Source organism: Wolffia australiana, chromosome 19 (genome assembly GCF_029677425.1).
Source record: "Wolffia australiana isolate 7733 chromosome 19, ASM2967742v1".
In the NCBI taxonomy this organism is placed as follows: Eukaryota; Viridiplantae; Streptophyta; class Magnoliopsida; order Alismatales; family Araceae; genus Wolffia; species Wolffia australiana.
This window is the reverse complement of record NC_135853.1, coordinates 3345117-3361791: the sequence shown is the minus strand read 5'-3', so window position 1 is coordinate 3361791 and position 16675 is coordinate 3345117. Positions and strand designations below refer to the sequence as shown.

At 40.7% G+C, this 16675-nt stretch overlaps 2 protein-coding genes across 2 annotated transcripts; one reads left to right on the top strand and one right to left on the bottom strand.

The window, feature by feature from the left end:
* Positions 1 to 307: 307 nt before the first annotated feature.
* LOC144715642 (uncharacterized) lies at positions 308 to 4016 on the top strand. The gene is made up of 2 exons (XM_078590600.1): positions 308 to 1933; positions 2438 to 4016. The coding sequence occupies exons 1-2, from the start codon at positions 471 to 473 to the stop codon at positions 3876 to 3878; spliced, it is 2904 nt and encodes a 967-aa protein (XP_078446726.1). The 5' UTR covers positions 308 to 470; the 3' UTR covers positions 3879 to 4016.
* A 6449-nt stretch (positions 4017 to 10465) lies between these two features.
* Positions 10466 to 11057, bottom strand: LOC144715899 (putative transcriptional regulator tpeD). Its single transcript, XM_078590901.1, has 2 exons — positions 10641 to 11057; positions 10466 to 10567 (listed from the first exon to the last, which is right to left on the bottom strand). Exons 1-2 carry the CDS (start codon positions 11055 to 11057, stop codon positions 10466 to 10468), a joined length of 519 nt encoding a protein of 172 aa, XP_078447027.1.
* Between the last annotated feature and the right edge of the window lie 5618 nt (positions 11058 to 16675).

Here is a 16675-nt window from a genome sequence, read left to right as displayed (position 1 = left end):
GAAAAAGAGGGAAAGAGAGTGATTTAGAATATAGAATGAAGAGAGAGATATATAAGAGAGGAGAGAGAGAATAGAATAGACAAAAATAGAGTAGAGAGTGGAGAGATAGAGAGGGATGTAGAGAAAGAGAAAAGAGCTATAGAAAGAGAGAGAGAGCTAAGAGTGTAGCTCAAGAGTCGAGGGTTGTGCTCCGTTCTTCCAGACAAAAGTATCGCTTTAAATGCATCACCCACTCACATTTCTTGCAATAACTCTCATTTAATGCACTGAAGCGAAGTGCGTGCAGGTATCATTGAAGGCCCCCTCAACGGCCAGACGCTGAGTTATAGAAAACGAGGAGTAAATGAATGAGACAGAAGCTCACACCACCTTCCACTTCTTCTCCAAGTGTCTCCTCCTTCCTCCTCCCAACTTCCATGGCAGCCATCTCCACTTCACCGTAGTTTATTCATCTCTTTTTCCCTGCAACCATGAGAGCTCTTCTCTCCTTCTTCTTCTTCTTCCTCCTTTTCTGTTTCTCTCTCTTCACCCCTATTCTCTCCTTGTCTTCAGAAGCCGTTCTCAACGACGACGTTCTGGGGCTTATCGTCTTCAAAGCCAACTTACGAGACCTCAACTATAAGCTTAGTTCATGGAGCGAGGACGACGAAAGCCCATGCAAATGGGCTGGCGTTAAGTGCGACAACCTTACAGGCCGCGTTTCAGAACTTGATCTCTCTGGGTTCTCTCTCTCAGGCAAGATCGGACGTGGTCTGCTTCAGCTAAGTTCTCTACGTAAACTATCTATCTCTTGGAACAGCTTCTCCGGCGGCCTTAGCATTGCTCTTCTCGCTCTACCAGTGATAGAAGAAGTTGATCTCAGCCACAATAATCTCTCTGGCAACGTTCCTGAAAGGTTCTTTGATCAATGCGGGTCTGTCTATTCACTTTCCTTGGCCGGAAATCGGTTCTCTGGGAAGATCCCCGATAGCTTGAGCGCCTGCAAAGCGATCTCTCACTTAAATCTTTCGCACAACCAGTTTAACGGCGATATACCCAGCGAGCTATGGTCGATGGCCGCCATGGAATCCCTCGACCTGTCGTTCAATTCCTTATCTAGCGAGATTCCTGTGGGAATCAACGGGTTAGCTAATCTCAGAGAGTTTTTCCTTCGCGGCAATGGGTTAAAGGGATCTGTACCTGTTGATCTTGGGAGATGCTCGCAGCTGACGATTATTGATCTGGGTCTGAATTTTCTTGGTGGGGAATTGCCGGAGACGTTGAGAAATCTTTCGAGCTGTTCTTCTCTCAGACTGGACGGGAATTCTTTGACGGGTGTTATCCGTGACTGGGTTGGCGAGATGAGTGCTTTAGAAACTCTAGATTTGTCTAGGAACCGGTTGGTCGGCGAAGTGCCGGAGTCTTTGGGAAATTTGAAGTACTTGAAGGAACTTATCGTCTCTGAAAATGATCTAAGCGGAGTGATTCCAAAGGCCTTGGGGGGTTGTGGAACTTTGAAGGTGGTGGATTTCAGTGGCAATAACTTCTCCGGTGAGCTTCCTAGCTGGGTTTTTCAGCTTGGTTTGGAGCGAGCTTCCATGGCGAGAAACAAGCTAAACGGCGCAATTGCCGTGGCGCCAACGCCGACTCCGACTATGGTGGTTTTAGATCTATCCGGCAATGATTTCTCTGGGGAGATACCTGGGGAGATTGGGAGTTTGTACACTCTGCAAGTGCTGAATCTTTCTAGTAATTTGTTGTCTGGATTTATACCAACGAGCTTGGGGAAGTTGAGTGGGATTCAGGTGCTTGATCTTAGCGAGAACCGGCTCAGTGGCGACGTGCCGTCGGAGATCAGCCAGGCAGCTTCTCTTAAGAGTCTGTGGTTACAGCAGAATGCACTCACCGGAGAGATTCCTGCTCAAATTGCCGACTGTGCAGCCCTCACTACACTGTCGGTTTCTTCTCTCCACTCTTCTTTTTCGTCAGTCTTCTTCATCGTCAGGATTATGAATACTTCTATATCGTCAACTTCTAGTTATCGAGATTTATTCAGTCTTCTTCGTTCTCTGGAGTTATCGGCATCTTCATCTTCTTATTCTTCGTTCTTCCTCTTTCTTCGGGGTTATCGTCATCTTCTTCCTCTTTTAGACTATGATTATTCTTCATCCCTGCCATAACGTCATTGTCATCATTTAAAGGATTACGATTATTCTTCATCATCTTCTTCAGGATGGTGATTATTATTCATCATCGTTATCATCATCTTCGTCTTCAGGATGATGATTATTCTTCATCTCCGTCATCCTCAACAATAACTCATTCGTCTTGATTTATATCCGGTGTTGTCTTCGTCCTCTTATTATCAGCCTTCTTCATTCTTGGGAATCATCGTCATCTTCTTTCTCTTCAGGATTATGATCAATGAAAACTTACATTGTAATTTCTTCTTCTGCAGGGTGCTATACCAGAACAACCTCACGGGCTCGATTCCGGATGCCTTGTCGAACCTCACAAATCTCCAAACGCTAGACTTGTCCAACAACCAACTCAACGGTAGCCTACCAGAGTGGCTCGGCCACCTCCCTCACCTCCTCTCCTTCAACATCTCCTTCAACCTCATCTCTGGTGCAATCCCAGAGCTCGAATTCTTCTCATCTCTTCCCCCCTCTTCCCTCTCCGGCAACCCTTCTCTCTGCGGCAGCTCACTCAACCTCTCCTGCCCAGTAGTCCTTCCCAAGCCCATCGTCCTCAACCCCAAATCCTCCCCTTCCTCTTCCTCCACCTCCCTCCGCCAAAACAAGCTCATCCTCAGCATCTCCGCACTCGTCGCCATCGCCGCCGCAGCTCTCATTCTCATCGGTGTCGTCGCTGTCACTGTCATCAACCTCCGCTTTCGCCGGAGAACCAACCCCACTAACTTCCCCAGCTTCCCCATGGCCTCGCCGCCGCCCGGCGGCGATCTCTCCGGTGGCCTTGTCATGTTCTCCGGCGAGGTCGCCGACCTCGCCGCCCGCGCCGTCCTCAGCAAAGACTGCGAGCTCGGCCGCGGCGGCTTCGGCGCCGTCTACAAGACCCATCTCCGCAACGGCCGCCCCGTCGCCATTAAGAAGCTCGCCATCTCCGGCATCGTCAAGTCCCAGCAAGAATTCAGCACCCAAGTGAGGAAGCTCGGCGAGCTCCGCCACCCGAACTTGGTAGCCATGGAAGGCTACTTCTGGACCCCGTCTCTGCAACTCCTCATATATGAGTTTGCCGAGGGCGGGAGCTTATCGCGCCACCTCCGCGACGCGGCGGTGCCGCCGCTGTCGTGGCGGGAGCGCTTCAACATAATTCTGGCCATGGCCAGAGGGCTTGCCCACGTACACGGCCTCGGGCTGGTGCACTACAACATGAAGGCCAGCAATGTGTTCCTTGAGCTGGGGAATTCAGTAGGGGCGAAGATCGGGGATTGCGGTCTGGCGAAGCTGCTGCCGGAGCTGGATCGGTGCGCGCTGGGGGGCAGGATACAGAGCTCGCTGGGGTACATGGCGCCGGAGGCGGCGCTGCCGGGGGTGAAGCTGACGGAGAAGAGCGATGTGTACAGCTTTGGAGTGCTGGTTTTGGAGGTGGTGACAGGAAGAAGGCCGGTGGAGTATGAAGAGGATGATGTGGTCTTGCTTGGGGACGTCGTCAGGGGTGCTCTGGAAGAAGGGAGAGTGGAGCGTTACGTTGACGAGCGTCTTGGGGGGGAGTTTGTGGTGGATGAAGCCGTGCCAGTGATGAAGCTTGGGCTTATCTGCACCTCGCAGGTGCCCTCCAACCGGCCTGCCATGGACGATGTGGTCAACATACTTGAGCTTATTGGGTCCCCTCGCGATGGCGCCAGCCCGGATCTAGTGGACATTGATCTTCGTTGAGTTTCGGGGTTTAGACTGCTCGAGTTCATTTTCTTCTTTTCTTCATTCATCTCTTCCCCCTTTTTACTCTCTCTGCAGACTCCCCTTCTGCACTTGTAGGCATCTCTTTGGGTCAATGAGAGGGATTGATCTTGCAGACTTCGTCGTCTTGAGTTTGGTTTCCCTTGCATGACAAACAATTGAGCCCCGGGAATCTTGCACACTACCTAGTTTGTCTACTTCGTCTACCTCTGGGGTCTTCTGGGGGTGTTGATGACTTGGACTTATTAGTAGAGCTACATTTGGTTTTTATTTCTGTGCATAGGCTCTAACTTTGTCTTCGACATTGAAGTAAAGATCCCAGCATCCCGACGTTAAACAGTTATTGTTCACAATTGGGTCAAATGCAATTTTTTTTTGACGCCCATAAATCGGTAAAAAGTAGTTTCTATTCGCAAATGACTTTGACTTCCAGTGTCTTATATGTGGTTGGATTGCTGATTAACCCCACCCAAATTACGATTTGATCCAATCACGAAAGATATGGGAGAAGCTCGGAGTTATTTGAATGTTTAAAAGGAAAACTTCGTGATTGCCAAAGCCAATAGGCAGACCAAGTTCTCCATGCTCGCCCTCCGAGGAGAAAAAGGAAAGGTAGAAAGTAGTTATGTGGGAAATTCAGACTTTTTTCTCCGAGTGTTGTAGATACAAAAATGATGAGAATTTCAATTTGGCCAAGGGGGAAGAGGAGATGCAGGGGTATGTCTTGTTGATGTCACATATAGAGGAAGAATATAGAGCACAAAATTGTCTTACGCATAAAAATATGTGACTCGGACACCAGACCCTTGAATTACATGACATGGATTAAGAACTTGTTTCGTGATTCTTGGAGAAAGACCTTTTAGCCTGGTTATAATTGGAGATAGTTCGAATGTTGAGATCAAAGGACCCATTCCCTTGGATATTATAACTAATGAGAAATACTGGACAAATAAGAAAAGGGGTAACTTCATTCAGATTCCAAGCTCTAATTTTGAGAGTGGGTCAGCTTATTGAGCGGGGATGCAAGACAGTGATCGGAGAAGGAGGGTTCATTCATTGAAGTTAAATGTAAGGTTTTACCTATGTTTCTCTATTGAACAAGAAATCTGAAACATTTGATGCCTTTGAGAAATTCAAAGCTATCACACAGATCAGGGTATAAATCACAAAGACAGATAGATAGATTAAAAGAAAAGAGAGGGACTAGTAAAAGTAATTAAGAATGAGTATGTATGATTAATTGGTTGATAATAAGAGTAGAATATGACTTATCTAGTTATAGTATTTATTATATATTTTAATATGTTTTTTATGGCAGAAAATCGAAGGGAAATAGGGTGTTTCTGTCGACACCCTAAAGGTGTTTGACAGAATGCCTCGACGAGGCTGAAAGACAGAGAAAGTTACTGACAAATAATAAAAGGATAGCTTTTTGGTGCTGAGGTGACGTGGAAAAATAATAAAAGGAGAGCTTTTTGCAATCAATGCGAGTATGAGCCGAGGCAGAAAACAACAAAAAATGACTTTTTCTTCTTTTTCTTTGGAATACTCAACAAGGATGGGGGTGACGTGGCGGCATGACACTATGCCACACGTACACGTGGCATGTGCGTGTATGCGTGGCGCGCGCATGTCAGTGGCTGATTGGACGAAAAAGGAAAAACTGATGACGTGGCGCACGTGACGCTCCACCATGTCAACCATGGGTTATAACCTTATTAAATATCATAATAATAAAGTCTTATTATTCTATTTTGTCTTTTTTCCCCGTAGCAGCTCTGAAAAGATGCGAGCGAATGATGCGGTGCTGAATTCTAACGATGTGGCAGCTTAACAGAAATGAAAAAAGAGGAAGTGTCAATGACGTTGATGAGGAGAGAGAAATAAATCAGGGGTTAGGATTGATCCAACTTCAAACGGCGATATATGACGATCTAAAAGTCTGATTGAGCTGAAAGTTTTCAGCACTGCTTTGTCTCCCCCTCCTCTTTCCATCCATCCTCTAATCTTTAAATAGAGCCCTGAAATTCTGTGAAATAGGGTTCGGCATGCATCATTCGTCGCATTACATGTCACTATGACGGGAAAAGTGACAGATGATGTGACGGTGACGATGATGGAATTAGGGGTCAGCGACGGTGATGGTGATGGATGACGGATTGGTCGTGATGGGGACTTGATGGTGACGGGGTGCCTTGTTCGCGTGATGTGATGGAACAGCCGTCACGGATGATGGCCGCGATGAATTTTTTAAAAAATTAAAAACGGATAGAAAATACATATAAAATCATTATTTTTTAAGCTTTCCTATGGTCGAGATTTCACCACGTGGTGTCGCTATTTTGATTTCTTGGCATTTTTCACAGAGATCTCATTTTTTTGTGCACACAAACCGACGCTGCCTATAAATAATTGGAGATACACCCCTAAGATTCTCTGTCCTCCAAATTTTCCTAATAAAAACCATATGAAATTTTAACAATTCTACCTCATACTTTTGAAATGACCGTAGTCTCCTAATTTCCTGATAAGTGTATCCATCTCCCATTAAAAAAAATTATTTATTCCACGAAAAGAATTCAAAAAAAGTCAATTAATTTCCAGACAAATCATCAAAAATTCAGTAACCCATCCCCACATTTATTAACATTAAATGAATTTATAAACTTGGGAGAACCCAAAATAAAGGATTGGGCCATGTATTAATATGAGATTAAATTTGAGTTTTATCTGGTTATTTTGCCAATTGTGTAAGGTATATATTTAAAATTTTGATGTAGTATGTTCACATCAAAACATGTGTTTGATTGCTAGAAAATTTTCAAAGATTACCAGAATATGTAAGAAATGGATTAAATTTATATATCAGAGGGCTATTTATTTTTTGATTTAATAATTGATGTTACAATTACTTTTGACTAGTCCAATAAATATGAACCACATCCTTCCAGAGTAGACCAATGGCCCAAGGGCTTTGCAAATTCAGAAAAAGTGAGTTTCTATTATTCGTGATTTTTCTAAAAATGTTGTATAATTATTGTGATCACATAAAATTTTAACGATATCTATATATGAGTTCATGGTCGAGTATTTTTAACTTTACACTATGATTGGTAAATGATAAAATATCCGAATTTGAACCAAAAAATTTGGTTTTCACATTAAAACATATGTTGGATTGCTAGAAAATTTTTGAAGATTACTAGAATGTATGAAAAGGATTAAATTTATATATCAGAGAGCTATTTATTTTTTGATTTATTAATTGATGTTCAATTACTGATCACTAGTCTAATAAATATGAACCACATCGTTCCAAAGGTAGAATTGTTACCTAACCGTATGCATAAAAGGATTTGGAAATGATGAATAATATATAATGTGTCTTTTGAATTCGTAACAATATCAAGTAGCAGTATATGAAAGATATTAAACCTACCTATGCAAATATGAGGGGGAAGTGATAGCATTACTTGCATTTTTCTGTAGACATAGAAGGTGTAACTCAAATCATGGGAATTCACATTCATAAGACTGTCAAAAACATGATTATTTGGGATTAACTTCTGAGCAAGAAATTCATGCAATAAATGACCAAACATAGATTAAGATTCAAATTAATTACCCCGAGAGACAGAAAAAGATAACATAAATCACATCATACATATGATGAAGCACACCATATAATTAAAATTTAACTAATTTTTGTGATTCGTTTCAGTAGTTTTATCCATTTCTCCAAAGACTTTCCTCAACAAACTTCATCCCAGAGCACCACTATTTTTCAAAACCCTAGGCATTTATTTTCCATGAATAAATATAATTATTCAGGAGGCATGTCCCCTGATTTGAACAAGGGACCAACACTTGTTTTCTTTATGTTTACTTACTTCGATCTGAGAAGCTTTACACCAAGATTAACAAATTCACAGTACATGATGAACCATAAGACTAGGGCTGGAACTAGGTGAATTATCCTTTCCGCAAAGTTTTCTGCTATCGAAATGAATGCAGGCATAATTTTTTCTGCTTAAAAACTTAAGTAACGGGATGCCAAGGCAGGATAACTTATTAAGTTTAAAAAATAAGGACACTTATTCAATAAAATTTTGCAACTAGTTTGCCTCTTATCTTATTATGAAGCTTCTAAGACCACGCAGAGGAGTGGAAGCACATGAAAATAGATCATTTTGATGCGTCAAAATCAATTACTTTCTACAACATCCTACATTTTTAGCAGACCGCAAGCTTTAATCATGAAAATAGATCATCCCCTGATTTTTGTTTCACTGCTTCAGATGTACTCAAAGAAGAAGATAAATATTTTTTCTTTCCAAATTCTTGGATGATGGTGCAGAACAAGAGTTGTGATTGCTGGAGAACACTGGCATACCTGAAAAAATTGCCGAATTAAGTTGCAATTGAGAGACCAACATCATTGTTATTGTAAAAAGTATAGAAGCTTTAAAACAAAATTAATTACTTCATCATAGATTCAAGCACAGAAATAAAAGATGGATGAATGAGCAACATGGGAAAATTAAAGAGTCATCTCAATATTTCCCCCCTTGCTAATAGAGACTTATCTCAAAAATAAATTTCTATAACCCTCTCAAACCATTTCCCGCACTGAAATGATCTTTATTTCCGTCTTCAAAACTGATAATGCCAGGTTTGGAATTTGACTTGACATACACGACCATAAATTTTAGTTTTTTTATCAGGATTCAATTGATCATATAATCAATGAGCATATCATCATCATTGCAAAGTGGACGCTAATCAGCTAATAACTTAAAGCCCTCTCATAATTTTTCTTCTTTGAAGTGTTTGTCCAATAGTCCATCACAACAACGTCTCCTCTGGTGTTAAAATGTTGATAAAGTATTCCCAACTAATTTTCATCAGCATTCATTGAATCTGTGAATCTAAAACATGTCTAGTTAACTCGTCACTCTAACCTTTTTCGCAAGGTTTTCTTCATTTTTTTTGCAAGTATCGTCCACTCTAATTATCAAATAGGAATATGAGGTTCAAAAGGATAACCTAATTTTAGTTTATGAGAGTATTAAACTGATATGACACCCCTTGTTGTTATCCTCCAGCTACGGCGAAAAAGAGTAATATAATTAATTTTATAAATTCAACTTTGGGGCATGAATCAGTAAGAAACTATACAAGAATGATATAAGGTCAATTCGCATATAATGAGATTAAGATCAATACCTTTTGAATAATGAAACGATACAAATAAATAACGACACAAATACATAAGATTAATAACTTATACTAATTGTCGTCAAAAAGGTCCTTCACATTATCTCCATCACACAATTGAGTATTCTCAGCACATAACCGACACTTCATTGTGACTAGTAGCTCAATGCTTTCATCAACAAGACGTGCCCTCTTGAAAGTGACGACTGCACATTCTGCGGAGAATAAACGCTCTATTGGGGCACTAGTCGCACATACTGAAAACTCTTGCGCAAGGATAGATAGTCGAGGGTAATTATGTGCACCTATGCATGCCCACCATCCTAATAGTGTCTCCGTGTCCTTTCGCTCTGTTGATTGGAGCTAAGTTTCCAATTCCTCCATTGGAGTGGGTACCCGGCGCTCCTTCTCTCTAGCCGGTGCTACCCCATCAATGAGTTCACTGAGCCAGTCATCATCCTCAGGGTCATTAGACACCATATCTTGGTCCCTATGAAGGAGCATTAGTCGGTGAACAAATCCCAAATCATCATGACTCACGTTAGGATCGAGCGATGACCCCTTGTTGAAAGGGTCAAGAATGGTTGTTGTTGTCGTCGCATGGTTCCTCGATATAATTAACTCATACTTCAACATCTCGCACTTCATGCTCTCACAAGCTTGTCGGATAGATGCAATTTGACCAGTGGTCAGCTTTCTTCCCAACGTAAAGATTATACAAATATCAAACTTATGCAAGACCGTATCAATATGTCTCATCAGAGCCTCCAAATGCAGACTTCCACGACTCTTACTGTCTTTGAGCCACTAACATAGTTTGTTGTCTTGTAAAATGGCCCTAGGATGTCGAGGAAGTCGACCAACATTTCCCACTCTTCACTTGAGAGTCTCGTGTCCTTATCCACTGCGGACAAGATTTGTAAAGCCATAAAATTGATGACATCTGACTTCTCTAATGCAGCATGTAACATGTCATGCGTACTATTCCACCGTGCTGGGTAATCTAATGGGATTTGGTTGTGATTCTTTTGCATTTCGTTGCACGTTTTCACGTATTGTTGACGTTGTTGAGTCAATGTTCGGATGCTTGTCACTAAGACTCTCAAATGAGCAATTACATCTCTAAAGACAAGGGTACTGTCATGAATCACCATGTTTGCATGACTCGCTGCCACCTCGCGCATGTCATCCAAATCATCTATGTCAGCGTCATACGCAGTATCGTGTACTTCATCAACTATGCAGATTTGCGCAATCCTAGGAGGAGGTGTATTCACTGCTATACACAATGACTTCAAGGCAGCTTGAAAAATGATGTTCAGCACATGGGCAGCACATGGAACATGTCAATCCACTGTGAAACGGTTATTCACTGGCTTGATCTCCTTTGCAAGCAATGATATCTTCTGCCCGTTGCTTGATGCATTGTCCGTAGTGATAGAGCCAACCTACATTTAAAAGTGGTGAGTTTTGCAATAAAGTAATATACTGCATAATAAAGCTTGATGGGTTGTCACCGACCTTCGTTCTCAACCCGAAGTCATCCAACGCTTGGAGCACAATTGTGCTCATATTCTCACCATCGTGTTCGCCCACTAGCTCGCGTATTGCAAGCACAACTTCACATAATTCCCATCGGTTGTTCACCCAATGAACCATGATGCTGAGACGACCGCATGAATTCTCAGCAATCCACACATCCACTATCAATGAGACCTTGGGGACATTTGCTAATAACTCTACGAGCCTCCCCTTCATGACCCCATAAAGCTTATGTGTTTCTGACTTTATTGCCTTCGATCCTGGCGGGTCAACTGTCGTCTTAGCAGTGTACTTCCACATAATCTTGAACCCCACATTGTCCACGATGGCCCATGGGGAGTCTGTGAGACAAACAAAGTGCGCTATGGTCTCCTTCATCTTCTCTAGCGTCTTCATGACTGCACCACCCTGCCCGTGTGTCTCAGCTATCATCCGTTGATCAAAATTAGTGCCCTTCAGCTTACTATGTACTCTACCATGACTAAATTTCAACCTATTCAACCTCTTCAACCCATCCGTTAATAGGACGCACATATGGCTGTCACAACCTCCGTGAAATATCTCAATATTTCTGTCTTCCCTTTGCATTTGGTACGTGAAGTCCCAACCAACAGTAGAGGGGTTTCTCGAACATCGTCTGCCAATGACTCTCCTGCCAAGTCAACACACACATCGCCACGTGGAGATTCTGTCGATGACTAGTTCATAGAGAAGAGATAAACTCTGCTCAGGTCATTGCAAAATTCAGAACATTGCATTGAGCTTCATAATAAAAATGTTCATTTAGTTAAATTAAAAAATAAAATCATTTACCTACATTCAAAATTTCATATGATACAACATAAATCATTCTTAAACATTCAATAAACAAGCGGAACCTTATGAAGATATGATATGAACGGTGACAACTGTAGGTGAGTTTGGAGGGACGGAGAAAAAAAAACTAAATTTCATTTGTTACCACTACCAAAAGTAAAACATCATGCAATAGTGGTACAAATGAGGTAATTTTTTTTAATCTTTAAGTCTTCTTCTTCTATTTGTCCTCTACGAGATCAGATCAATCTACACGGCCGTGTGTTATCCAGAAGCCGCAGGGAAGCAACAGAAACAAGATCTAATAAAGAAATTAAAGCAGACTCAATATCGGAAAAAAAGAATTTCAAATGTTCCGTTAGCCTTGGTGATTAAACTTTATAATTGTAGTTAATGATGTTGGACTCTTTGTTCACCTGTTCAGACATTAGTCTGTGTAGCTACAAAGAAAATTAAAAGTAAGTTATTTACCTGCTCGACTTTGATAAGTGTTCGTTGTGATGTCACCAACGTGGCCCTTCCCTTCCAATGTTGCGACTTCACGCCTACTCTATACCAACCCTGTACATATACGTGGAAGAAACTATAAGAAAAAAATTTGGAGAGGAAAATTTAGATCACTACCTCAAAATTGAAGAGGAAATCTGGTCAATAATTTTATACTTTTAAGCATTAAAATCAATGGGATACAATCATCCTGGCAAAGTGAAATCGATTTGTACAGAAATTCAAAATCAGAAAGGATCAGCATAAAACAAAGACATGATACAACAAAAATCATAAATATAGAGAGAAGAAACAACTTTCGCTCGATACCAATACAGGTTACAGGGACACAATATTATGAATTTTATAGCATGATCGATTTCAGAATTATTTTTAAAAAAACCCAGATTGATTCTATGAATTAAGTACATCATAAACTACTTTGGCCCCCAGACCCATATGAAATCATAGAGAGAGAGAGAGAAGCAACTTTAGCTCGACCCAAATACAAGTTAGACGGGCTTTAAAATGATTGATTTCAGAATTCATTGACAAGATTCCCCAATTGATTCTATGAACAAAGTATAGAAGAAATAACTTTGGCCCCTAGACCCAAATGAAATCATAGGGTGAGACGAAACAACTCTGGTTCGACCCCAATACAAACTACAGGGGATGAAATACATTGGAATTTTTAGAATGATTAATATCAGAATTCATTTACAAAAAACCAGATTGGTTCTATCAATAAAGAAGAGAAGAAAAAACTTTTGCCCGTGACCCATATGAAGCCATTTGAAAATAGAGAGAGAGAGCTGTCAAGAGCCCAATAGAAGCTGCACAAGGTATGGATTGGAATCATAGAGAGAGAGAGATAGATAGATAGAGAGAGAGAGAGAGAGGCAACTTTAGCTTGACCCAAATACAAGATATACAGGGGTTCCAACATAATGGATTTTATAGAATGATTGATTTCAGAATTCAGTGTCAACAGCTCCAATTGATTCTATGAACAAAGCATAAAAGAAATAAATTTGGCAACAACTTGATGAAAAGAACATTAAGGGAAAATATGAGATATCCACAAAGAAAGCAAAAACAAAGAGGTCGGGTGCCGGTAACCTTCGCCTAGCAAACCCCCCGTTCAAACTCAAATCAAAGAATCAAGACCAGGGAGAATATCGACCAGGGTTTTACATTTTGCAGAATTCATAGTACCACAATCATAATTTCAACCTGGGTTTTACAGAGAATGTCATACCAAAAACTACAAAGAAAAAATGATAGTGATAGGTCCCCCCTCGATCAAGCCCACAAACCTCGAGAGTTGAGTTCGTTCTGATGCGCCTTGAGGCGATTGAGGTTATGCTTCTTCTGGCAGACTTGAAGTTGCAGATCATGTATGTGCTGCAGATATTATTGTCGAAGCCCGTTGTCGGGATAGAGGAGTTGTTGGGGCAAGGGAGTTGTCGAGCGAGATACAACCAAAGTCGGGGTAGACGAGTCGTCACGCGTGAGTCAGGCGAGGATGGTCGTTGGTGAGTAGGGGGCTGCGAAAATAAATTTTTAAGGGTCTTTTCCCCGTCACCGGTGATAGTGACGCCGTCCGATGATGGGGACATAACGGGATGCCGCACGGAGGGACGCGTGACGGGAACGTGATGGTTTTTTCTTCATATATTGGGATACGTGACAGGATGGTGACGTGACAAAACTTTCGTCGCGTCACTGTCTTTCACGTTTAGTCATTCGTTCCGTCATGTCTGGGGCATCATGTCCCAGACGTGGCGTATGCTACTATGAAATTCATCTTGAACTTGCTTCGTACTTGTGTGGGATGATTGAAGGATAGTGAGTTTTGAGATCTATCAAGTGTGTTCTTGGTGTCTTGGGTGTGAGGGAAGAAGCATTAGAGAAGAGGGGCTTTTACCGGCACTCGCAAGTTATCGTGGTCCTAGCATAACGTAAGGATCTTAAGTAAGCATTTTTGCCTTACATTGTTTCTTTCCTGACATCATCGTTAGCATAATTAAAGTTTATTAGCATATTTTCACTGTCATTCCACTTCCTTATGTACCCATTATCTCGTCTCTCTCTCTCTCTCATCACATTGTTCAGGAACTCGATCACTATCATATTCGTCACATTCTCTACCCCGTTCACATATCCCTTCGCGTATTTCTACATTCAATTCCTCTTTCTTTGCTAATTTAAAGATTAATTATAAAAATTACAACTTTTTACTCGATAACACTATTTTGCCTACTATATTCTCAACTTTATCTTTCCTCGTATCTTCGATCAATATAGTAAGAAAATTAAATCCTTAATCATCGTTCCCTGTGGTGACGATCCGTACTTGTCGCTAGCTAAATATTCCTTAGTATGGGTAGATATATTTTTATTGAATAATCTCAATTGCCGACGATGAATTAAAACCCTGAATTTGAGATTATCAAGCAGCTGCAACCAATCAGAAATCTACAAAAGAGAAAGAAAATTAAAATCACGTGTCTTTAATCTCATTGTCCAATCTTCTTTAAGAAGATTAGACACCCGATATTATATCAGTGTTTAAAAAGTCCCTCATGACTCGGGCGTTGCGATAGGTAGACTCGAGGCCCAGTCAATATTTATTTCTATTCATCTAAAGATTGCGACCCGTTGAACCACGATCCATCTCATCATTTGTCAGCTCGACTCGATGCGGATTTGAAAAAGATAGTCAAATAAAATCCTATATCGTAAATTTCTCGGAAAAGTAATGCTATATAGATCCCGTCCGATATTATAGATCAAAATAATTAAAGGCTCCCCTCTATCGCGCATGCATGGGCCCTTGTGGTCTCCTTTGTGGGCTCCTATAGGTGGACTCCTAGGTGGATTGTTGGGCTTGTGCCGAGCGCCGCCGCTTGCCAGCTATGGGTGGGCTTGAGTGTCTTGTGTTCGCTTGCATGTGGCTGGCTTTAGGCGATGTTGTATCCTAGCTCAGCCCTAGATACCATCTAAACCTTTTTTTATTTTTATATATAAATATATTATTTCATCATCTGTCTCTCTGGATCTCTTTTATTTCTTTCTCTCAACTTTGACTTCCTCCCGTCAAAAAGCATAGATCGACATTCTAGAAGGAGCATCAGTCTCATTAAAATTAACAATGTTTTAAACAAATTTTTACTAAGAAATACTTGGACTTGTGATATATGTAATAATTACATTAAAATGCATTGTTTTATCAATTGCTCCATTTAGTGCTTGAGATGAAAATTCTTGTAAAGATGATGGCAGTACACATAAAATGATCCCAAAATGAATTTTTAAATGTGTATAGTTGCATGCAACATTTTGGGTTTATCAGCCATGTATCCCTATCCACAAACTAACAAAAAACAAGACTTTAAATGGCTGGTAAGTAACATAGTGACACATCGATGCTCACCATGTCCATGTGCCTTTTGATTTATGCCATTCACATATGAACACATCATTGACATATTGGGAGGAGCAATAATAGTTGACTTTCAAATCATTAAATCAATTATTATTTAAATTAGCTTTCTTTGCTCCATGCGACCATGTTAATTTCAAATAAGATCACCCCTTTTTATCGAGCCACATCACCTCTGACACTAAAAAAATAAGATTCTATCAGTAATGATTGGTAATTGTGGCATCACAAATTTGTGATGCCGTAATGGACTTTTTCGTACTGATTAGTTACTCTTGGTCGCCATTTAATAAATCCAATGGCGATACATGATGCAGCAGATAAGTAAGCCCAAAAAAAAATAACTAATTCACATAAATTTAAATATAAGCCAAAAGGTATGAATAAATATGAACCATATACAATTTATTCATGAATTGAATATCAATATAATTTAAGAAAAATATATTCTAGCTCTAAAAATTATTTTATTTCAGAATGTGATGCCAGAAAATATTTTCATAATGTCTGAAAAGCACAAAATTAAAAAAAATGCTGTAATTCATTGTAGGATTGATAACACACATATAATCGATTTACTGCAAATAAATATATAAATATTCTCAACACGCGGGGTGCGGATTTGAAAAAGATAGTAATCGGTTACCGTGTATAGTCCCTCATCCACTTGACGCTCCTAGGATGACTTAGGGTATGGTCAAATTGTCAAACCCTAATCTGTCATCCGAGTTAGTACTGCTGCTTTCAGAAATCATCAGAGAATTCTTCTCCCGATATTTCACTGCCTTGCCCTAGGACTTCATCGCATTGTCTTCCTCGAGCTGTCACCTCTTATAATGAGGGTGGACGATTCCATCTCGACGACTCAATCGTCTTCGTGAACTTCTTGATGTACGTAAACTAAGACTATTTAGAATCACGTGATTAGGGACACGTACGCCATAATCAAAGTACAACTCTCCGTTCACAAGATGTCTTTGGTGTCTCAGGTCTAAGGGCCACTAAACAACCATGACATAAATCAACCTGATTGGTAGATCGATATAATATCATTAAGGGATTCGTACAGATCATTTCAGTGAACTCTTTCCACTAAAGAGAACAGATTATCTATCCTTAACGTCTCCACACTAATGGCTACGGGAACATCCATACTCATCATTTGAGCGAGGCTAGACAGTGCTATTCTATCAAGATACTTCGATGTCCTTCTCGTGTATCCTTCGAATATGAATATTTAGAGCAAATGCATAATGACTAGTGA